This window comes from Lissotriton vulgaris, chromosome 2_2, assembly GCF_964263255.1.
Source record: "Lissotriton vulgaris chromosome 2_2, aLisVul1.2, whole genome shotgun sequence".
Classification (NCBI taxonomy): domain Eukaryota; kingdom Metazoa; phylum Chordata; class Amphibia; order Caudata; family Salamandridae; genus Lissotriton; species Lissotriton vulgaris.
Window position 1 is genome coordinate 192585030 of NC_141688.1, and position 23575 is coordinate 192608604.

The following is a 23575-nucleotide window of genomic DNA, read 5'->3' on the forward strand; positions in this document are numbered from 1 at the left end:
GACTTCCTCTTCCTGTTGCCAGGCACCATCGGGAGGGTTTAGCGAAGGCCACCCACCCGCCCTGCAGTTGGGGTATGTTTGTGGGTTGGTTTTGTGGCGTGCCAGTTTAGGCCAGAGCTGCGCTAGGTGGTACTTTGAAGGTAGAGGGGGATCAAGAACGGACACAGCCATCCCTTGGGGGTGGGAGTTTGAATGGCAGCTAGAGGCATGACTGGACGGTCACAAGGATCGGGCAGGATGACAGGTGATTGGTGGAAATGAATGAGGTCCGGTATGGGGCATGGAATGGTTCTGAGGATGTAGAACGGGTGAAGCGTGTGAGAAGTGAAGTGTTCTGGGGGTTTGAAGTTATTTATTGTTGATGTTTACTGTTTTGTAAGATTACGCAGCCTGGTCTAATAAATGGCCTTTTACGATTAAAACTGCGTGGTCTGTTTATTGCGCGACATGCCCAGGCCCCCAGTCAGCGTTTGAGACCCGCAACATGGTGCTCAGACCAATCACAACACTGCCAAGGAAGCGTTGTGATTGGCTGACTCTTCGCCTGGGTGTGCTTGCTGTAAGGCCGAGCAAGGGAGGACTACGGAGGTGTGGAAGCAGCGAGAAGGTACATTTTTTTTTATTTTTTATTCCCGCTTACCCCCGCGTTGCCCATCCCCCTCCTACCCAAGACCCCCTACCTCCGATCAGTGCTGGCCGCCGCTGGATTTAAAAAGCACAAAACCATCTCACGCTCTTTCTCCGGAGGTGCAATCAAAATATAGAATTTAGTACACAGGAAACGCTCTCGTCACCTTTAAGAAGAGTGTAAAATCCGTGCTGACTGACACATGCCTTCGGCGTGAATATCCCCATACTGCTGCTGTGCCTTGAAATGGATTCTGTTATGATCTTCTGTGTGGATGGATAAATACATGCTTCCTCTACTGAGCTCCTTGTAAGCAGCCTCTGATCTGGTCTCCTCAGGGACGTGAATGACTTTCTGAGTCATTCTCTTTTATCTTCATTTTTGTAGCCTCGTCAAGTGTATTGGACAGCTCTTTGATACCCCAGGGTAACGTAAGCGCTTTACCTTAGCCACCAAACTGAGTATTCTGTATGATCTGGTCATCCCCATGGATAGGGAGTGACATGATGGAGTACTTTTTAAAATCTTGCTCAGTGTAGCTTTCTTAAGTGTACTGATACCCTGGGCCTCCAACAGGCTTTAGAAAGCTGCCAATACATTAATTAAATAAATACAGGCTGGGTCCTTGCACCTTTTAGCCTGCACTAATGCCAGTGCCAGGCTGGCCAACAAGTCACCTGTGGGATTTCCAATTAGACCGCATCCTGATACGCGGATGCCTCTTTTGCACACCAATGTTTCTTTTGGAGGTTCTGGCCTAATGTGGATCGAAAAACGGCTAGGGCACTTGACCTCGATCTGGGGAACTGGGTTCGAGTCTCGGTAACTGTGCCAAAACCCCCTGTGATTCTGGGCAAATCACTTAGGGCCAGATGTAGGTGGCCCAATACCGTTCGGTAACGGCCGAAATTACCGAATTTCGGCTGTTACCGACCGGTATTGGGCATTTGGGATGTAGGTGGCCTAAATTGCAAATCCGGTAATTTACAGATTCGGTATTTTAAGGAATCGGTAAATTACCGATTCCTTAAAATACCGACTCGGTAAATTACCAAATTTGCAATGTAGGGAACACTTAAATGAGTGCTTTTCCCATTTTAGGATTCGTTATTTACCACCAACTGTAAGTTGGTGGTAAATAAGGAATACCTTTGAAAATGCAAATCTGTGCATTTTCAACTGTGCCATGTGGCAGACATACATACCCTTAGGGCATGTATTTGTGCCACATCTGCACACAAGCACGATTCAGGTGTGCAACAGGGTGTCAAAGTGACACCCTGGCACCCTTGAATGTTTCCCCCATTTTACCGAATCGGTATTTACCGATTCGGTAATTGCCATTCATTCCTTTGGGCCTCCAGGCCCTTAGGAATGAATGGCAATTACCGAATCGGTAATTTTTACCAAAAATGTATCTACATCCCATTTACCTATTCTTAAATACCGAATCGGTAAAATTCGGTATTTAAGAATAGGTAAATTGGGATTATATCTCCCTGTGCCTAGAATTAATGTGTGTCCTCATGTAACGTAACTGGTGGTATGTAAAGCGCTCTGATACCTGATTCGGTTTGGGTTTAGTTCGCGCTATATAAAGCTCTGGAAAAAAAATAAGCTGCGCAAAAGCTGCTAAACTTGGCATATATATATTCAACATAGATTTGTTATCCTGTCCACAGATCATTGCAGTCGTCATGTCTCCCTGTTCAGAAAAAGCAGCCCAATTGTTGCAAACTAGCCACCAAGCCCAGATGACCAGGTTCTCAGTAATGTGCTAGCCCTAAAAATCTGAATTCTACAGAACAAAACTAGGCAGTGAAATTGTCCTAATGTGCTTCTACACAAACCAGGTCCAACCAAAACCTAAACATGCTTTTTATAATCAGATTCAGGCAGTGAAAGATAATTTACTAGAATAAAATAAGAGCAAATATGGACTAGCAGACAGTCACTGAAAAAACGCTATGGTGTGGACAGCGCAGGCCGCGTCATAGTGCCTTTGTCTTATGAGTGCCTAAAAAGAAACATTCGTTTTCGTGTATTTATAAACTCAACTTGGGAGGTGAAGTGACTCGGCATCGGCTCAACATCCTGTGATTCTGGGGTTTCAGTGACTCTCAGCCATGCTGAACAGCAGATGTGCTGCTAGACAACATGACTAAAAGAAATTCACATTGACAAGGCCAACAGCTCAGGCATTTCCAAGACCTATTGGCTTTGCCAATGCTTGTTTACTCTTTTATGGTTGCAACACTTTTTATGCCCATTGCATCTGTTATGTAAATTGAGGAGATTCACCCGGTTTTCACTACACCCAAATACACAAAATATGGTAACCAGGCATAAAGCAAGCACATGGGTGAACTGCGCTCCGATTCAGAGGAGAATATATAACATATACAAAATATATGCGCTGCTCCTAGGAAGGAATAGGTTACCATCCACAATCCCACTCTGCCCTCCCAACGAAGAGCAAAATTAAATCAAACTTCAAATCAGAGCACTCCAAAAAGTAATCAGCACAATTTTATATAGTTAGTAGTCCACTTTGAATCCACGTTCAGGCATATAAACTTCGGTCCAAATCTTCACAACAATTTTATGTAGATGTTGTTTACAGTTGTTTCCAAAAGGAAGGCAATCTAAATCAATAATTCCACAACGTCGCGCAGTTTGAAAGCCAATTAAGAAACAAAAACAAGTCAGCCAACACGTGTTTTGTCGATTGGTCGTACACCTCGACTTCTTCAGGGCTGTTCGGGCAGTATACAGATGTTCTTCCATCCGATAAATATTAATTCCGTAGGTCAAAATAATGCCAAAATCCTGTAGTGCCAGTTGGTATAAATATCGTTAGTTGGATAGAACAGAGAGTCCTTTTGGAAACAACTATAAACAACATCTTCATAAAATTGATGTGAAGATTTGACCGAAATGTATGTGCCTGAACATGGATTAAAAGTTAACTACTAACTATATAAAAATGTATTGATGACTTTTTGGAGTGCTCGGATTGGAAGTTTGATTCACTACACCCTCTCGCCATTTTCACTTGTGTCTTTTGGGGTTAAAGGCCAGCTGCCCCCCGTTTTTCCTTACGTAAATCAATGTACTTAATTCCCAACATCGCTCAACAGCAGGTCAGCATGAGAAGCTGTCACTTGCGTTTTTATGCAGATTTGCAGCAGTTTTTGCGCCAAAAACGTAAGAAAATAACAAGAACCCTTTTTTCACACTCCACGTGTCGCGTTAGTTGAATCCAATTATCAAGAGCAAATTACCCACAAATTAAAAAATAGAAATAAAAATGCCACAAAAAGTCCTTCCTGAAACATCACAATAAAAAAAAATTGAAAAGCAGCGCCACAGATCTGAGTTGAGCAGATCCACAGAGCAAACATACACAGTTTGGAGCATTTCATCACGCGTTCAAGACATTTACTTGTTCTCAATTACAAGGAGCAGGAAAACCTAAAAGCAGAAATGACAGCCCTTGATTCCAAATAAAGGGTTTCTTTATCCCAAAAGACGCAGAAGCCTGCTTCAAACCATTCTGCCTGAGGAGAAATGCCTTCAAACGCTTGCCTGTCTTTTGACACAATTTATTGTAAGAAACATTGACGAGTGGTAGCGAGAGGGAGAAACACCTGGCTTTCAGACTGTAAACCAGTCCCCAAAAATAAAAGAAGCCGTCTACGTCAAGGGCCTCCTTTCATCTTGTCAAGAGCGGTTCCTTAGAACTTCACACGTTTACTATAAACAAAAAAATACAAAAAGCATATAACAAACCACAGCAAATTCAAAAACACACAGAAAAATGCCTCAAGGAGGGCTACCCGCTACTGAAGTGGGAATGAGGGGCTGAGAAAACCTCTTGTTAGAAAATCAACACAAAGCCCATGCAAAGCAAGAACACGAGAAGTGGTCCTCTGGAAGAGGGGATACCCTTCCTCCGAGGCTAGGGCGAGCGCTAACCTAGAGTTCTTTTTCTGGCCCAGGGAGAACCTGAGGAGTCTGCCTTGAGAGGACTCCTTGGACGAAGAACTGTACAGCAGGAAAGAAAGCGGCAACATGAGTGAAAAGGGAAAGCAACTTTCCAAATACCTACAAAAATATTTATTTATATGTTATTTATATGAACTTGTTTTGCAATTTGGTGACTTGGATTAAAGTATATTAGTGAATTGTGTGTTCTGCATGGCGGTCCCATTCAACACAGGTACACGTGTAAGGCAGTACAGAGAGCCACTGTTGCCAGGGCAACTGGAAGACAGGAAGTGCCATCCCTCATGCCCGCTCTCCATTGCATAGGGTTTATGCACAAGGAAAGCAATCCCAGGTATGAGGGAGGCGGATTTCAGTCTTCACCATGTACAATCCCCAACGAGGATCTACGGGGGACATGAGCGGCTACCTTATATTACACTCTTTGTATCGGTTCTTCCCTCCTTAAAAATGTGAGTGCAGAGGAAGTACTGATGGCAGCAGCGGAAGAAGGTAAGCGTGGCTTCATCTCTCGGCACCAATCAGACAGAGGAGCCGAGATCAATGTTGTGTCAGAAGCCTCGGGAGGTCAACATTGGTTCTGGCTCCAAACGTTCGCGTGGCACCAGAATGGAGACGCCCGACATTATGGGGGAGTTAAATTTACAACACTTTATGTGACGGATATTCTGCCCTTTGTGATCAAATAAGGATGATGATCATGATCTACACAAAATTTAGACTAGACAGGACATTCTGCAAGACCACAATTGTTTTCCAGTGACGTCAGTAGCCATCTGACATCGCATGAGGGCAGAGGGCGTGGCCATGTGCATGAGGACCTGTCATCAATTCTATTTCTAACACATTGTGTTCACTAATGTACTGATGTTGATGAAGGAAAGCTGGACTAGGAACTACAGCCTCAGTCGATAAACTGTTCCACGCGTGTATCTCGGACAGAGACCACAGCGCCGTTATCAATGGATTCAACAGGATGTGTTCACAAGGAAAAGGGATTGTTTCAACTTGACCTGATGAAAGTGTGGTGAGAGACCACCCAGCGACAAGGGACATCGGTGGGGTCCACCATAATACTAGGGACATCAAACTGCGTGTGTTCAGCTGAGGTACCCCAAAACCCACCTCTCCAAATAAACAGTACCATGGCAAGGATAGTGTGCGCCCTCGAGTTGCATAAGTCCACCAGTGCATGGATCCGACATTTAGCAGGGTCAGTTCAGCTTTTCATCCTAACACATTTCTTAAACAGAGAACTGCTAAATTGGGTAGTATTCATACCGTCTACTTACACTCTTTTGAAACAGGTAAACAGGTAGCAACCACTGTATGAAAAGCAAATTATTGCTATGTTTAAACCAACAAAGGGTAACCTCACTCCATCAGCCGAATCCATATATCTAACCAAAATTGTTGTTTCCATAAATGGCCCAAGGTCCAGAATACCTGTCTGAATAAGTGCCAATTTAACTTAGGAGACCCAACATATTAACATTTGTACAATATTCCTTAGAGGCACATGCTTCCAGAATGATTCTGCAAATCTCCCTTCTGCTCGACTTCTACCCCCTGCAGTAGTAACTGGAGAGCTGCCCTGTGAGACTTCCGCACCAGCCCAAACACATGATTTGCACAGAAGCGAATGCTCACTTGTTATGAATCCCGGCTTCCACTTGAAACCTATGGCCATTCGTGGTTCTGTCATTCCACTGAATTTCCTGTGCTCTTGCATCAACAGCATGGTGCACAGAAGACGTGCCAGGTAGCCTTACAACATCCTCCAGGCCCACCGAGGCATTTCCATCACTTCCGGGATCAAAGGGAAGCACCCCCCTATGCAGTCTGAACAGGGCAGAATTCCACGTCAGACATCTTCCACATCCACTCTTGTCAACCACATGTCCCCTGTCGCAGCATCCCTGAGCAGGGACACCGACTCCTTCTTTCAATGCCTGCAAATACTTTCTGACGTCAGGAAAGCGTGCAATGCTAACAAGGGTATCCCCTAGCCTGTACCCCACCTCGCCAGACTCAGGTCAAGGCATATCTAATTATGCTGTGCACCCATCCAAAGTAAAATGTTAGGGCCCTCTCACCAAATTTTGGAAAAATGTGTCTTCTTTGTGCATTATTGGTCATACCTGTGATCAGAACTAGCCCTTATTCTGGGATACAAGCAACAATCTCCATTTTGAACCCAACATCCCTGGGGAAACACAGGATGGAGCCCAAGGCTCACAGAGCGCAGTGACAAGAAGGAACAGATGAATGTTTTGTTATGTTATATTTAATTTATACAGCGCACAGCTACTCAAAAGTGTCCTGGCGTTAGCTTCAGAGAGGAACAGATGCATACAAATGAGAGATTAGAAAAGCAGCGTTTTTAATTTTTTCTTAAACAACAATGGGTCCTGGGTGCCTCGAAGAGCCAAAGGCAGTGTGTTCCATGAATGAAATTGATCAGCAACAGTAGGTTTAGGGACGGGAGCACACGGTAGCAGAGGTCGGAGGGTGGGGCAAGGGACAGGGAATTGAAGAGTCAGAGCACATGAGGGTGGGCAGGCCTGGACAGAGAGCAGGGTGACCTCACCATTCTACACACCTTTTAATATGGGCTCTATGGATATCACCACTTACCCTCCTGGAGCCTAAAATCCAAAACACAAAAGGTAGGGCAGCCTGCATGAGAGGTCACGGGTGCATCCCTCGTGCAATGCAAACACGGGGCGCAGGCTGACAAGTGAGGCGTTCCCGGCACACAAGGAAGTTCTGGACTATGGCGAAGAGAGCTGCAAGGGGTTGTGGGTAATATACAGAGATCCAGTCTGCTGCTTTTCCATCCATTACGATTAATATGTTTCAAGGCAAGCTGTTAAATTTGCCTTTGGGAGAGCATGCCTGTCAGTTGTGGGGAAGTGTGGCTCACCGGTTAGAGGCGGCAGACCCAGAAGCAGAGGTCGGCCCGGGACCAGGGTTCAATTCCCGACGCGGCAGGGTACAGAACCAATGTCAGCGGGCTCGATTAATCTCGCCTCGGTGCCTCTCTAACCATGGGTCCCACGCTGCAACTCTGGGCAATAGCTTGCTTAATCTCCACAACGGCCCCCTCGCTGCCGGGGATGCCTGACTTCACCTTGGGGATGCCCAATAGGGACCATCTCACAGGGAAAGCTAGGACGGGTTCCCCAGCGGTACACAGCGCCAAGAAACCCCAGGGTGAATGTGCGCTCTACAAATTCATACTAACATAACATAACATAACAGTTATCCATCCCTTCATGTGACTATGTACCACGACAGGCTGTCGACTCTGCCTAACACTCAGACAACAGTGTCCTATAGATTTAAAATCCCCATGAAGAACCATCGGGCCAATGCTCCTGTTGACAGTAGTTCTCACCTGGACTGCATGTCTGGTTGTGCTTTCGAATGCTGGTGGGACGGTTGCTGTTGGCACTGTGTTGGGGTGGGATGGCTTTGCTGTGTGGGGGGCATAGATGGCACCTGAGGTTCCTGTGCTCCAGCCTGGCACTGCAATGGGGGGCCACTGTGCTGGGATAACGTGGTGGGGTGGTGGTAATGGTGCTGCTTCTGCGTTTGCTGCTGCTTGTAGCGTGACAGGCTGAAGAAGAGGCCAAGGATGGCCTTTAGATTCCCATTTCTGATCTCTGCAACAACAAAAAAAGCGAAACAGATGTCAGAACCTAATAAAAGTATTACAGATGTTATAAGTGATGTTAATATCAAAGGAAAAGGACAACACGTATACAATTGATTCGTTTGACAATATGTGAAACTGCAGTTTTTTAATGTTATGCCTCAAAGGAGAAACAGCCATCACATCGCTGCGTTACAACGCATGCGATTACAACACGGTTGTTACAATGACTGCGTTGTTACATTGCAGTACCATTACAATGCAAGTCGTTACAACGACTTGCTGTAGGGGACGCTCTAAACTAAGGAATAGTATAATTTACTATTCCAACACCTTTATTGCTGTTGTAAGCACTGGAGTTAGAATAGTAAATTATACTGTTCCTAAGTTCAGCGTGCCCCCTACAGCAAGTCGTTGTAACGACTTGCAATGTCATGGTACTGCAACTTAACAACGCGGTCGTTGTAACAACTGCATTGTAATCGCATGTGCTTAAAACGCATGCGGTGTAACACGTATATTCGCCCCAAAGCAACAACATTTGTGATAATGCTCCATAAACAATTCATACTATTTTAAATTACATTTTTATTTAAACTATAGAAACAAAATGATGCACAAAATGTCCTCTTCTGCGATTTCTGTGACTCCCTTTGTCACAAGAGCTGTGACATTGTGATGGGGGACGGATGTACGACATTACAACGCATGCTTTTACATTGCATGCTTTTACAACGCGGGTTTTACAACGCATACCATTACAACGCATAGTGCTTTGGGGCGCTGGATAGTGAATAGTTTAATTTACTATTCCAACTCCAGTCCCCGTGGATAGTAGGGAAGGTGTTGGACAGTAAATTAAACCTATTCCCTATCCTAGAGCGCCCCCCAGCGCAATGCGTTGTAATGCTTTGCATTGTAAAAGTTGCGTCGTAAAGGCACTGTGTTGTAAAAGTTGCGTTGTAAGTGAAGTTTCCCATGGGGGACTCCTAGCGTGGGCCCAGATGGATGCTAGGTCGGTGATAGCGTCGAATGCAATGGAGCAAATCACATACTGTCATAGTGTCTGCTTACCACTTCTATCTCGACATATAACGTGGAAGTTACTGCAGGGAAGCTGTATTGTACTGTGAACAGAAACACTCTGGAATCCGGCAGTATACGAGTAACACTGCAATGATAATGTTGTAAAGCTATTGGGGTTAACGGGGGCATCTTTAGACTAAAACTAAGTATTTTAGGGAAATATAAAAAATATTAGAGGACTTTAGGCTCCTGGCTATCAAAAAGAAACATGTTAAAGAACATTTTTTTTTTGGGCATAGCCGAGAAGTTCAGTTGGAAATTATGAGAGTGAAATGTGTCTACAGGCAGTGAGATCGTATAAAAGAATACTATATTTTTTCTTTAAAACTACCGCAACAGCCGCTGCCAGGGCGAATTATTAGCTACCGTCTTCTTTTCGTGCCGTGCCCATGTTGTGCACAGGCCTGCTCGGCTTTCTCGCTTCTGACGTCACAGCCTCGTTATCATGCTTGGCATCACTAAGCGTGGATTTACAAAGGGCTAGCACAGCAACCGAGAATTTACATTCTGTATCTGTTTGAAGTTTTTTTTCCCCCTTCTTCTGATAAGAAAGCTGCACACCTGCTACTCTAAGTTTCGGTTTCTGTCTTACCTGTCCTTGGAAGCAAGGCACATGGAAAATGTCTTTTGTAAAAAATAAAAAATAAAAAAATAAAGTGCTGGGCTCTCATCAGAAGGACACTGCAGATTCCACCACAAATTGCCCCTGTCGTGCAGCCAGTGACAGTAACAGCACAACTACTAACCATCACACACACTCCTATAACTGTGACAATTCATACCATTTCAGGCCCCTAAAGCTATAAAAATGGATTGGGCAGCAGGTAATAATCATTTGTTGTAATGTATATTTAATTTGTAATTAACTGTTGCTGCGGTCATCTCTAAATTAACAAGACACGACAGACAAACCATCAAAATAAAAATACGAATATTAAGAGTGCGGGTATTGATTTTGTTGTGGGTGAGGGGACGTATCCTACAATAGATATGGGATTCACGTTGCACTGCATGCTGGAGATAAATGAATAAAAAGATTTCCCAATTTCCTGAATTACAGGAGAATTGGTGTCGTTTTGAACCCTTATAACGCGGGTTGGTGATTGGTTTTTTGAAATACACAAATGGGTGTTTTGCTTTTTCTTTTCCTTATTTTTTTTTGTAATCTCCTTGATATTTCTTTTGCTTTTTCGGTACGTAGTTTATACATTGCTCCTACATGGTGGAGGTTAGGCTTAGCTTCCGTCAGGAGTGGGAAGGTATAGGGAATTTTTTGAGTATATTTTGTATTGCAGCCCTGATTAAGTCTTTTTAGAGATTGACCAAAGCCGAAACATGCATGTTGGCTGTATCTTTGGCTGTATTGTTATGATCTGGATTCGAGATTTATGAATTGGAGAATTTGCTCAACAAGTCCTTGTGGAGAAAGGGAAAGAATTGCGAAGAATAAAGAAATCACATTACTTTTTGTTTGGAAATTTTTATTGTTTGAATTCATCCTTCTATTTGAATTTGTGATATCATATGAATAACATTTCTTGCTCAGGGACCCTTACCCAAAAGAAGTAGACTACGCAATTGTAACAGATTGCGACCTGGAAGCATAGGGTGGTGTCTGTTTGGGTTCCCTTTGAAGCACAGTATAAATTGTCAATTTTTAGATACCCAAGCCACCAGGCATTGCGTAAAAGGGCCTCACTACCCACTTGTTTGAATCTCACCACAATACACCCTAGAGAAATCCTCCACCCAGGGTTCATCACCAACAAGCACAAGTTAACAGAAGCCCAGTGAAACCTGTGGTTACCATTGCAGACTTGTGTGTCATTGGGGGACAGGTTTATTTAGCATTTATACTTATGTTCCATGGATACTCACTGCTTAACCAATTTAAAAGAAAATTATATTTATAGTTTATGAAAGCCTCATTGATGGTTATCAACATATATTTCCCCATCAAATGATCTATCAGAAATGATTTGAAAGTCTCAGTCCAAATAGAAGTTAGTCTCAGTCCAGCTCTAAACTAGAAGCCTTAGTCCAATTGGACTCAGCTGCTAGTCTGAGTCCAGCTCTCAGCTGCTAGTCTGAGTCCAGCTCTCAGCTGCTAGTCTGAGTCCACCTCTCAGCTGCTAGTCTGAGTCCAGCTCTCGGCTGCTAGTCTGAGTCCAGCTCTCGGCTGCTAGTCTGAGTCCAGCTCTCAGCTGCTAGTCTGAGTCCAGCTCTCAGCTGCTAGTCTGAGTCCAGCTCTCAGCTGCTGGTCTGAGTCCAGTCTCAGCTGGAAGTCTGAGTCCAGCTCTCGGCTGCTAGTCTGAGTCCAGCTCTCAGCTACTAGTATGAGTCCAGCTCTCAGCTACTAGTATGAGTCCAGCTCTCAGCTACTAGTATGAGTCCAGCTCTCAGCTACTAGTATGAGTCCAGCTCTCAGCTACTAGTATGAGTCCAGCTCTCGGCTGCTAGTCTGAGTCCAGCTCTCGGCTGCTAGTCTGAGTCCAACTCTCGGCTGCTAGTCTGAGTCCAGCTCTCAGATGCTAGTCTGAGTCCAGCTCTCGGCTGGAAGTCTGAGTCCAGCTCTCAGATGCTAGTCTGAGTCCAGCTCTCGGCTGGAAGTCTGAGTCCAGCTCTCAGCTACTAGTATGAGTCCAGCTCTCAGCTACTAGTATGAGTCCAGCTCTCAGCTGCTAGTCTGAGTCCAGCTCTCAGCTGCTAGTCTGAGTCCAGCTCTCAGCTGCTAGTCTGAGTCCAGCTCTCAGCTGCTGTTCTGAGTCCAGCTCTCAGCTGCTAGTCCGAGTCCAGCTCTCAGCTGCACGTCTGAGCATAGCTCTCAGGTGGAAGGCTCATCAGCTCTCAGATGCTAGTCTGAGTCCAGCTCTTTGCTGGAAGTCTGAGTCCAGCTCTCAGCTGCTAGTCTGAGTCCAGTCTCAGCTGGAAGTCTGAGTCCAGCTCTCGGCTGCTAGTCTGAGTCAAGCTCTCGGCTGCTAGTCCGAGTCCAGCTCTCAGCTGCTAGTCTGAGTCCAGCTCTCAGCTGCTAGTCTGAGTCCAGTCTCAGCTGGAAGTCTGAGTCCAGCTCTCAGATGCTAGTCTGAGTCCAGCTCTCAGCTGCTAGTCCGAGTCCAGCTCTCAGCTGCTAGTCTGAGTCCAGCTCTCAGCTGCTAGTCTGAGTCCAGCTCTCAGCTGCTAGTCTGAGTCCAGCTCTCAGCTGCTAGTCTGAGTCCAGCTCTCAGCTGGAAGTCTGAGTCCAGCTCTCAGATGCTAGTCTGAGTCCAGCTCTCGGCTGCTAGTCTGAGTCCAGCTCTCGGCTGCTGGTCTAAGTCCAGCTCTCAGCTGCTGGTCTGAGTCCAGCTCTCAGCTGCTAGTCTGAGTCCAGCTCTCAGCTGGAAGTCTGAGTCCAGCTCTCAGATGCTAGTCTGAGTCCAGCTCTCGGCTGCTAGTCTGAGTCCAGCTCTCGGCTGCTGGTCTAAGTCCAGCTCTCAGATGCTAGTCCGAGTCCAGCTCTCAGATGCTAGTCCGAGTCCAGCTCTCAGCTGCTAGTCCGAGTCCAGCTCTCAGCTGCTAGTCTGAGTCCAGCTCTCAGCTGCTAGTCTGAGTCCAGCTCTCAGCTGCTAGTCTGAGTCCAGCTCTCGGCTGCTAGTCTGAGTCCAGCTCTCGGCTGCTAGTCTGAGTCCAGCTCTCAGCTGCTAGTCCGAGTCCAGCTCTCAGCTGCTAGTCCGAGTCCAGCTCTCAGCTGCTAGTCTGAGTCCAGTCTCAGCTGGAAATCTGAGTCCAGCTCTCGGCTGCTGGTCTGAGTCCAGCTCTCAGCTGCTAGTCTGAGTCCAGCTCTCAGCTGCTAGTCTGAGTCCAGTACTCGGTTGGTAGTCTGAGTTCAGCTCTCGGTTGGTATTCTGAGTCCAGCTCTCAGCTGCTAGTCTGAGTCCAGCTCTCGGCTGCTAGTCTGAGTCCAGCTCTCGGCTGCTAGTCTGAGTCCAGCTCTCGGCTGCTAGTCTGAGTCCAGCTCTCGGCTGCTAGTCCGAGTCCAGCTCTCAGCTGCTGGTCTCTGTTCAGCTCTAAACGTGTAGCCTTAGTCCATCTCTCTGCTAGAAGAATAAGCCCAGTTAGATGTTTATAGTTTAAGTTCAGCTCTCAGTTTGTAGCTTCAGACCACTTCTCAACTAATCTGCTGTCTGTAAGCCTCAGGCCTGGTCTCAGCTGCTAATCTCAGTCTAGTCCTCAATAGTTAGCCTCAGTCTAGTTCTGTTGGTAGCTTCAGTCCATCTCACAGTTTGTAGCTTCAGCTCAGCTAAAGTCTCTGTCCATTGCTCAGTTGGTGGTCTCAGGCCAGGTCTCAGTTAGAAGTAGTACTCCTGCTCTCAGCTGAGCAAACTTGCCAGTCGTTAGTCTTGGTATGCACTGTGTGTATGCTCCATGCACTTCCCAGAGTGTGGTCTGAGAAGTGTCAGTCTACCTCTCAGCTTTTCATCTCGGCCCATTCCCCATCTGATAGTCACAACTCAGTTCCCAGATGGCACTCTCAGCCTTGTCCCCAGCCGGACGTCTGGGCCCTGTCCCCAGCCGGAAGTCTGGGCCCTGACCCCAGTCGGAAGTCTCGGCCCTGTTTCCAGTCGGAAGTCTCGGCCCTGTTTCCAGTCGGAAGTCTCGGCCCTGTCCCTAGTCGGAAGTCTCGGCCCTGTCCCCAGCCGGAAGTCTTGGCCCAGTCCCCAGCCGGAAGTCTCGTCCCTGTCCCCAGCCAGAAGTCTCAGCCCTGTCTACAGTCTGAAGTCTCGGCCCTGTCCCCAGTCGGAGGTCTCGGCCTAGTCCCCAGCCAGAAGTCTCTGCCCTGTCCCGAGTCCAGTCTCGGCCCTGTTCCCAGTCCGAAGTCTCGGCTATGTCCCCAGTCCGAAGTCTCGGCCCTGTCCCTAGTCCGAAGTCTCGGCCCTGTCCCCAGTCCGAAGTCTCGGCCCAGTCCCCAGTCCGAAGTCTCGGCCCAGTCCCCAGTCCGAAGTCTCGGCCCTGTCCCCAGTCCGAAGTCTCGGCCCTGTCCCCAGCCGGAAGTCTCGGCCGTGTCCCCAGTCCGAAGTCTCGGACCTGTCCCCAGTCCGAAGTCTTGGCCCTGTCCCCAGTCCGAAGTCTCGGCCCTGTCCCCAGCCGGAAGTCTCGTCCCTGTCCCCAGCCAGAAGTCTCAGCCCTGTCTACAGTCTGAAGTCTCGGCCCTGTCCCCAGTCGGAGGTCTCGGCCCAGTCCCCAGTCAGAAGTCTCTGCCCTGTCCCGAGTCCAGTCTCGGCCCTGTTCCCAGTCCGAAGTCTCGGCTCTGTCCCCAGTCCGAAGTCTCGGCCCTGTCCCCAGTCCGAAGTCTCGGCCCTGTCCCCAGTCCGAAGTCTCGGCCCTGTCCCCATCCGGAAGTCTCGGCCGTGTCCCCAGTCCGAAGTTTTGGACCTGTCCCCAGTCCGAAGTCTCGGCCCTGTCCCCAGTCCGAAGTCTCGGCCCTGTCCCCAGTCCGAAGTCTCGGCCCTGTCCCCAGTCCGAAGTCTCGGCCCTGTCCCCAGTCCGAAGTCTCGGCCGTGTCCCCAGTCCGAAGTCTCGGACCTGTCCCCAGTCCGAAGTCTCGGCCCTGTCCCCAGTCCGAAGTCTCGGCCCTGTCCCCAGCCGGAAGTCTCAGTCCTGTCCCCAGCCGGAGGTTTCAGACCTATCCCCAACTGGAGGTCTTAGCCCTGTCCCCAACCGGAGGTCTTAGCCCTGTCCCCAGTCTGAAGTCTCAGCCCTGTCCCGACTCGGAAGTCTCAGCCCTGTCCCCGTCTGAAGTCTCAGCCCTCTCCCCAGCCGGAGGTCTCAGCCCTGTCCCCATCCGGAAGTCTCAGCCCTGTCCCTAGTCCGAAGTCTCGGCCCTGTCCCCAGTCCGAAGTCTCGGCCCTGTCCCCAGTCCGAAGTCTCGGCCCTGTCCCCAGTCCGAAGTCTCGGCCCTGTCCCCAGCCGGAAGTCTCGGCCGTGTCCCCAGTCCGAAGTCTCGGACCCGTCCCCAGTCCGAAGTCTCGGCCCTGTCCCCAGTCCGAAGTCTCGGCCCTGTCCCCAGCCGGAAGTCTCAGTCCTGTCCCCAGCCGGAGGTTTCAGCCCTATCCCCAACTGGAGGTCTTAGCCCTGTCCCCAGTCTGAAGTCTCAGCCCTGTCCCGACCCGGAAGTCTCAGCCCTGTCCCCGTCTGAAGTCTCAGCCCTCTCCCCAGCCGGAGGTCTCAGCCCTGTCCCCATCCGGAAGTCTCAGCCCTGTCCCTAGTCTGAAGTCTCAGCCCTGTCCCCAGCCGGAAGTCTCAGCCCTGACCCCAGTTGAAAGTCTCAGCCCTGTCCCCAGTCTGAAGTCTCAGCCCTGTCCCCAGTCTGAAGTCTCAGCCCTGTCCCCAGCCGGAAGTCTCAGCCCTGACCCCAGTTGAAAGTCTCAGCCCTGACCCCAGTTGAAAGTCTCAGCCCTGTCCCCAGTCTGAAGTCTCAGCCCTGTCCCCAGTCTGAAGTTTCAGCCCTGTCCCCGTCTGAAGTCTCAGCCCTCTCCCCAGCCGGAGGTCTCAGCCCTGTCCCCATCCGGAAGTCTCAGCCCTGTCCCCAGTCTGAAGTTTCAGCCCTGTCCCCAGCCGGAAGTCTCAGCCCTGACCCCAGTTGAAAGTCTCAGCCCTGACCCCAGTTGAAAGTCTCAGCCCTGTCCCCAGTCTGAAGTCTCAGCCCTGTCCCCAGTCTGAAGTCTCAGCCCTGTCCCCAGTCTGAAGTCTCAGCCCTGTCCCCAGCCGGAAGTCTCAGCCCTGTCCCCAGCCGGAAGTCTCAGCCCTGACCCCAGTTGAAAGTCTCAGCCCTGACCCCAGTTGAAAGTCTCAGCCCTGACCCCAGTTGAAAGTCTCAGCCCTGTCCCCAGTCTGAAGTCTCAGTCCTGTCCCCAGTCTGAAGTTTCAGCCCTGTCCACAGCCGGAAGTCTGGGCCCCATTTCCTCCCAGCATCCCCGATTTCCCAGGGTGCAGTCAAAGTTTAGTCAAGGACCACCTCCAAGCCGGGACGTTGACAGTGACAAAAAGCATTACAGCGTTTGTGGTATTACTGTTGACTAAATGCTCTCTTGGGCATGGGTGTCATCATGTTTTGTCTTTTTTAAACAAACTCCTGCTCCGGGAGTTTTATTCCACCGTCCCCCACATCCGAAGAGCGACCACGGCTGCAGATCGTTCTCCCACCTCGCCGCCAAGACCTGGAACACCCTCCCCATCCTCCTACGGCAGACCCAGGACCTGCTAACCTTCAGGAGGCTACTCAAGACCTGGCTATTCGAGCAGTAGCAGAACTCCCCAGCCCCGGCACATTGAGACCCTCACGGGTGAGTAGTGTGCTTAACAAATGCACTGATTGACTGATTGATTCTAGAAAACAGATTTTTTTTAAGTTTGAGAAACGGCCGCCGCACTGACGACAAACGCCCACCATACTTTGTGTAGTTTTAAAGGAACCCCCATGACAACAGTTCATTACAATGTACAGAGATGACTGCTGGGTTAAGCAGCTGCAGGTGCAACCAGCAGTGACACCCGGACAAGCAGAAAAAGTGACCTTTATGCAAAGAGAGGAGAAAGATGCTTGTGCACCGGCCAGAGGTGCTGTTGGGGGCCTCCCATTTACAGTACAGCTCCCTAACGCGGCATCCTCCCGATGCCACGATTATGGGTCAAGACGATTATGTGCCGTTATTCCAAGCGGTCAAAACTTCTGTTACCAGCCGGAGTCACCACCCATAATTCCTCCTATTAAAATGGGGAATAACTGCGCACACCCAGATTTACTTGGCAGAATTGTATTTGAAATTCCTAATTCTGTGTGGTTTAATGTACAGATTTACAGACCAGACAGCTTTGAAAACACACCATATGCCAGAGAAGGCAGGGCCCTGGAGCGTGCAGGGCCAAGAAAAGGGGCGGGCCCTCAGACATTCCCAGCCATGGGCCCTCTTTACAAGATGGCCGGGACAGGCTGGGGTATTTACCACGTGTAGTAAACACCTCCTATTCTGAGTTTTCAATATGAAAATTAGACATAACACGCAGAACAGTTTTTAGCAAACCAAATCCCGCATGTTTTGTTTTTTTCCCGTTACATTCCGTCAGGTTTGTTCTGCTAGAATTTATTTGGAGGGGGCATATATTTATGTATTTATTTGGACGGTGTGGTACCCCAACCCCCACCCCCAGACACTATGCCAAGCAGTCTGCTTTAATCACCTGCTGCAGGCAGGGAGGAGCATTTCATGCCCCCAACTTGCTGGGTCCAACTATATTCTATTTTACCTACTGCCTGGTAAAATTGGGAATTGGTGCCCTGCACCCAGAGGATCCCTTTCTCCGCCAGCACATGTGCAGCTGCGAGGAGTGGATTCCACAAGGATTCCTGCTCAGCACAACCTGAAATCGACCCTCTTGTGTGTGACTCGTGAATAGTCTCAAGGCCTCACCAGAACGAGCGGTTACTTTAGTTACTGCAAAACAAACCTGCAGTTCGGGATTTTCAAAAAGTGCCTAAAACACATATGTTTGGAACGAAAACTGAAATCAATACCACAGTAGGCACCCGGTGTTCATTATAGAAACTCGGCCTCAGTCTGTGAAGCATCTTGACATCTGCGGTGGGCGCTCACTCGCAGCAGCTGATTTAGATGAGGCTCGGAGATAAAAAGACTTGTCTAAGATTACATGGCGTGTGAGCAAGACACAGGGATTAGGAACTAAATCACTACCGACAGACTCCTTGCCTTCACGGTGGAAAAAAAAGAGTATAGAAGTGTTCACACCACGCAAACCACATTACTGAAACTTTAAGACACACTAGCCAACCAGAAACAAGACATTTCGTTGTGGCCCAAATTAAAATTTGGTTTCGGGAAAGACTGAACTCTGAAACGCTTTCTTTTTAGGTCGAACCCTACCAGACAGCATAGCTGTCTGTTTGCTAAAAACCTCTTGGGGACATTCAGAACGCTTCCCTGGGAATGCTTACCATTGGCTTTGTGGTTAGTAACTTACATTTTCTGGCTTTATATTTGCTGGCTTTATTTGTTTTAGGCTGTCTAGGGTGAGTGTGTCCCTCTCAAAGAGCAAATCCATTTCACACCAACTCTCCTTGTACCTTGTATTCTTCCACGAATGCTCCCTTCTGTAAACAGGCCTGTAAATCCTGTTTTTATTTTGTCACATGTACTGTGCACTCAAAGACAGAGGTCAAATGTAAGGTTCTGTCTTGGAGGAAGCTTGGTGTTTACTCTTTCTTGGACTTCAAAGTGTGAGGATTTTTGTGACAATCTTGCTGGATACTATAAGTCATAAGTCATAAAATTTGTATAGCGCACTACATACCCAGAGGGTTTCAAGGCGCTTAGGAAGGGGAGGAGGATTATTTGTCAAATAACCACGTTTTAAGCTGCTTTCTGAACGCTAGGTGGTTCTGGGTGAGGCGAAGGTAAGCGGGGAGTGAGTTCCATGTTATAGCAGCCAGATATGAAAAGGATCTGCCTCCCATGGTGGTCTTGTTGATGCGAGGTACAGTGGCGAAGGCTTGGCTGGAAGAACGTAGTTGGCGGGGGGGGGGGTGTAGAAGGACAGTCGTGAGTTGAGGCAGTCTGGTCCGATGTCGTAGAGTGATTTGTGTGCGTGGGTAAGCAGTCGGAAAGTGATCCTCTTATTGACGGGTAGCCAGTGGAGGTCTTTAAGGTGACCAGAGATGTGTTCGTTGCGTGGGATGTCTAATATGAGCCTGGCTGAGGCGTTTTGGATTCGTTGGAGTTTCTTCTGGAGTTTCGCGGTGGTACCTGCGTAGAGGGTGTTTCCGTAGTCCAGTCGGCTCGTGACCAGAGCGTGGGTGACTGTTTTCCTTGTTTCGGAGGGGATCCAGCGAAATGTTTTTCTGAGCATGCGAAGAATGTTGAAGCAGGAAGAGGATACGGCGCTGACTTGTCTGTTCATTGAGAGTGAAGAATCCAGGATGACGCCAAGGTTCCGTGCGTGGTCTGTCGGGATGGGTGCTTTTCCGAGGGCTTCCGGCCACCAGGAGTCGTCCCAAGCAGAGGGGGATGTACCTAAGATGAGGACTTCTGTTTTGTCTGAGTTCAGTTTCAGACGGCTTTGTTTCATCCATTCGGCGACTTCTTTCATTCCTTCGTGTAGGTTAGTTTTGGCGGTGCTGGGGTCCTTGGTGAGAGAAAGGATCAGTTGAGTGTCATCCGCGTAAGAGATGATGTTGAGGTTGTGTTGGCGGGCGATGGCCGCGAGGGGGCTCATGTATACGTTGAAGAGGGTGGGACTGAGTGAGGATCCTTGAGGTACGCCGCAGATGACTTCAGAGGCCTCGGACTTGAATGGAGGAAGGCGGACTCTCTGGGTTCTTCCGGTGAGGAACGAGGTGATCCATTCAAGTGCTTTTCCTTGGATTCCGATGTTATTGAGGCGTTGTAGAAGGGTGCTGTGGCAGACTGTGTCGAATGCTGCAGAGAGGTCGAGGAGGATGAGGGCGACTGTGTCTCCATTGTCCAGTAGAGTTCGAATGTCGTCTGTTGCTGCGATGAGGGCGGTCTCAGTGCTGTGTTTTGCTCGGAAGCCAGATTGTGAGGGGTCGAGGGATTTGTTGGCTTCGAGGAAGGCGGCGAGCTGGTTGTTGACGGCTTTCTCGATGACTTTGGCCGGGAATGGAAGAAGCGAGATGGGGCGGTAATTTTTGAGTTAGGTGGGGTCCGCTGTTGGTTTTTTCAGAAGGGCGGTGAGTTCAGCGTGTTTCCAGACTTCTGGGAAGGTAGCGGAGTTGAAGGAGCAGTTGATGACGTCTCGGAGGTGCGGTGCTATGACGGAGTCTGCTTTGTTGAAGATGTGATGAGGGCAAGGGTCTGTGGGGGATCCAGAGTGGATGGAATTCATCAGGCGGATGGTTTCCTCAGTGGAGATTGGGTTCCAGTCGTTAAGGGTGTTTACGGGGGGAAGATGGTAGTGATGTCATTTCCAAACATTGTTATTGCGCTGTATAGTTTTATTATTAAACCTGTATGTCTGTTCAAATGTAATGGTAATTTCAATTGAAAATGTGTTGTCTGTAAGAGTGGTACTGTACCACACCATGCATACTCCACTCTACGCCACTACACTCTACTCTACTCTGCAGAACTCCATGCCACTGCACTCCATGCCACAGCACTTTATGCCACTTCACTATAGGCCTCTCTATTGTACTTTATGCCACTGCACTCTATGCCACTCCAATCTACTTTGCACAACTCCACTCTATCCCACTCTGCAATGCTGCACTCTATGCCAATGCACTTTGCTCTCTAACTCTCTACTCTATGCCCCTGCACTCTATGCCAATCCAACTGTACACCACTGTAATCCACTCCGCAGAATTGCATTCAAAGCCACTGCACTCGAAATGACGTTACGCTACGTCATTACACTCTACACCACTGCACTCTGCCCTACGCCAATTCACTCTACTATGAAACAATCTACTCTGCACCCCAGCACTCTACTCCACTCTGAGCCACTCACTCTATGCCACTGCATTCTACTCAACTCTGTTCTAATCACCGCACTCCACACCACTGCCCTCTATGCAATGCACCCTACATCACAGCATTCTATGCCACTACACACTACTATACTCTACGCCACTCTATACCTCTACTCTGCAACACTGCACTCTCCACCACTGAACTCTATGCCACTCTACTCTGCATCACTCCACTCCACGCCACAGCCCTCTCCAGCACTATATTCTACTCTACACCTCTCTACTCTGTACCACTCTATGCCACTGCATTCTGTGCCACACTACTCTGCCTCATTGAACTCTACCTCACTGTCTGCAATGCACTCTACTATGCAAAACTAATCTACGGCACTGCATTGTACGCCACTAAATTCTACTCCACTGCCCTCAACGCCACTATACTCTGTAACAATCTACGCCAACATACTCTACAGCAGTCCACACTACTCTACTCCACTGTACGCCACTCTGCGTGACCTCACACTATACCACTCCAATGAACGTAGCTCTATGCGCCACTCGACTCTGTAACACTCTACGCCATTCTTCTCCATTCCACTCTACGCCACTCCACGCCACTCTCCTCTATGTCACTAGGTTTCAGCCATGCTGAAAAGCTGCCAAGCTGGTATACAACATGGCTAAAACGCATTGTCTAAGCTAATAGCTCTTGCATAGGCAAGACCTATTGGCTTTCCCAATGAATGCTTTAAAGCCTAGGAATCTTTTGGCACACATTCGCAGCCGCACTTTACTCAGGAACCCCAGCTTTAAGTACTCCACAACAGTAACAAACAAATAAATATATACAGGAGTCAGGCACTTAAATTAGAAGGTTTGAATTTAAATCAAGTTAGTTTCAGATAATTCACTTATCAATAATGCTACCATATGTATGTTGTTATATGCGAGGCAGGACAGGATGGGGGCTTATGGGGCAGTGGAAAGAGAGAGGAAAGCGGATTGTTAGGGGTAGTTAAAACACAATATTTTTCAAATCAGCCAAGTTTTAAGGCCTACAAAACAGAGACAAAAGAGAGTGTGTATGTGTGTGTATTTTTGTCAGTGTGGGCATGTAAAAATCCAGGCTGAAATCCAGCAGACACATCACCATACTCGACTGAAAGCACTTGTACCAAACGATGTAATACCGAATACATTTTTCGGGGGTGTAACACTCGAAGCTACACCCCTGGTGTTAGTGTAGAGGGTTAGGTGACAGGACAGGATGAAGGTAAGCTATACTTGTTTCTAACAGAGGCCTACTCAGTTGGTCACTGTAGTGCCCAAGTACCGGGAATACCTTGGCACACAGAACGTGGCACACACCTTGGCGCTGGGCTGCGATTTGAACTGCAACAACACTGAGCTTGCCGTCTCAGTTTAAAAAAAATGGCTAGTGGAGTTGTGCACACCACAGTGCATGCTAGGTCCAACCAACCAAGAGAGATAGTCAATCTACCAAGCCACAGGTTCCACACCATAGCTTTAAGTGGGTCAGGTCCGTCTGGGGCTCAGACAGACATGGAAACGGGTCCCTCCCAGGCCCTGTATTCATGTCCTTAACCTTTTATCCAAAAATACGGAGCAATTTTCAAACAATGAGTAAAAATAAGTTAAAGTCATCTACGTTCTTCCTGCATATATTAAATATGATTTACTTTATCTTATATTCCCTATGGGTGTTTGTGGCTGAAGGCAGTGCGAGTTTCTTTCAGTGCCTGTCATCACGCGCAAAAAGATGTTCAGAATACGCAGTCATCCAATCCTTGGCCTCTCTGCAAAGCGCACAGAGCAACGTCCATGTAAGCCAGTTGGAGTTGTATTTCTGTGCAAACCTGTGGGTAGGGGGACTCTACATACATTTTAGTGAATATATTTAAGCCACCCCCCTTAATTATATAGGCTCCTCCCCTTTCAGGATGCCTATTTCTTAGCAGTAATAATGCCACCTTCTTCAGTTTAAAATACTATCCAATTGTTCAACTTTTGAGACTATGCAAGAACCAGGAGGTGTTACTTTTAATATTTGGAAACTCTTCTATTCCTTTTTCAAAATAGCCTTTCTGACTTTTGGTAACCCTACATGGTAGTCACAGGCTTGCACCACAAGTGCTACATTAAGGACACTACAGGTGATCGACTGATTTCGCCATCAGATAAGCCCACAAGAGGGAGCCAAATTTCAACAAATAGGAAAGAATATTTTTGTTAGGAGAAAGGGAGCACTGACGTGGCAAAATTTGTTTTGCTGGCTTTGAAAATCTTTACACCTGGGATAAAAAATTGTTGCAAATGAGATCAAGGCTCGTAGAGAGTTGAAACGCGTTATGGCTGTGCACGAATGAAAATTTCAAATCACCTACTGCGGTCCGTATCCGTTTTTTGTGTGGGATTGATGGAGAGATGGAGTTTACTATATATATATATATATATATATATATATATATATATATATATATATATATATATATATATATATACATATATATATATATACATATATATATATATATATATACATATATATATGTGTATACATATATATATGTGTATATATATATATATATATATATATATATATATATATATATATATATATATATATATTACCTACTGGCGGTCGCCAGTAGGTAGTTATAGTTAGGATTTTTTTCAATGTTAAATCTCAAAATTC

The 23575-nt window shown here is 47.7% G+C and overlaps 1 protein-coding gene across 9 annotated transcripts in view; it reads right to left on the bottom strand.

Moving 5' to 3' along the window:
* Positions 1 to 23575, bottom strand: part of NAV2 (neuron navigator 2) — a 669134-nt gene that overhangs the window by 351758 nt on the left and 293801 nt on the right. For 6 of the 9 annotated variants that reach the window (XM_086959517.1, XM_086959513.1, XM_086959511.1 and 3 more), the window contains exons 5-6: positions 8037 to 8304; positions 4607 to 4675 (exon numbers count right to left, since the gene is read on the bottom strand). In XM_086959517.1, the coding sequence (XP_086815643.1) occupies positions 4607 to 4675; positions 8037 to 8304 (337 nt within the window). The remainder of the gene's footprint in view (positions 1 to 4606; positions 4676 to 8036; positions 8305 to 23575) is intronic. The other 3 variants (XM_086959512.1, XM_086959519.1, XM_086959516.1) reach the window with 1 other exon arrangement.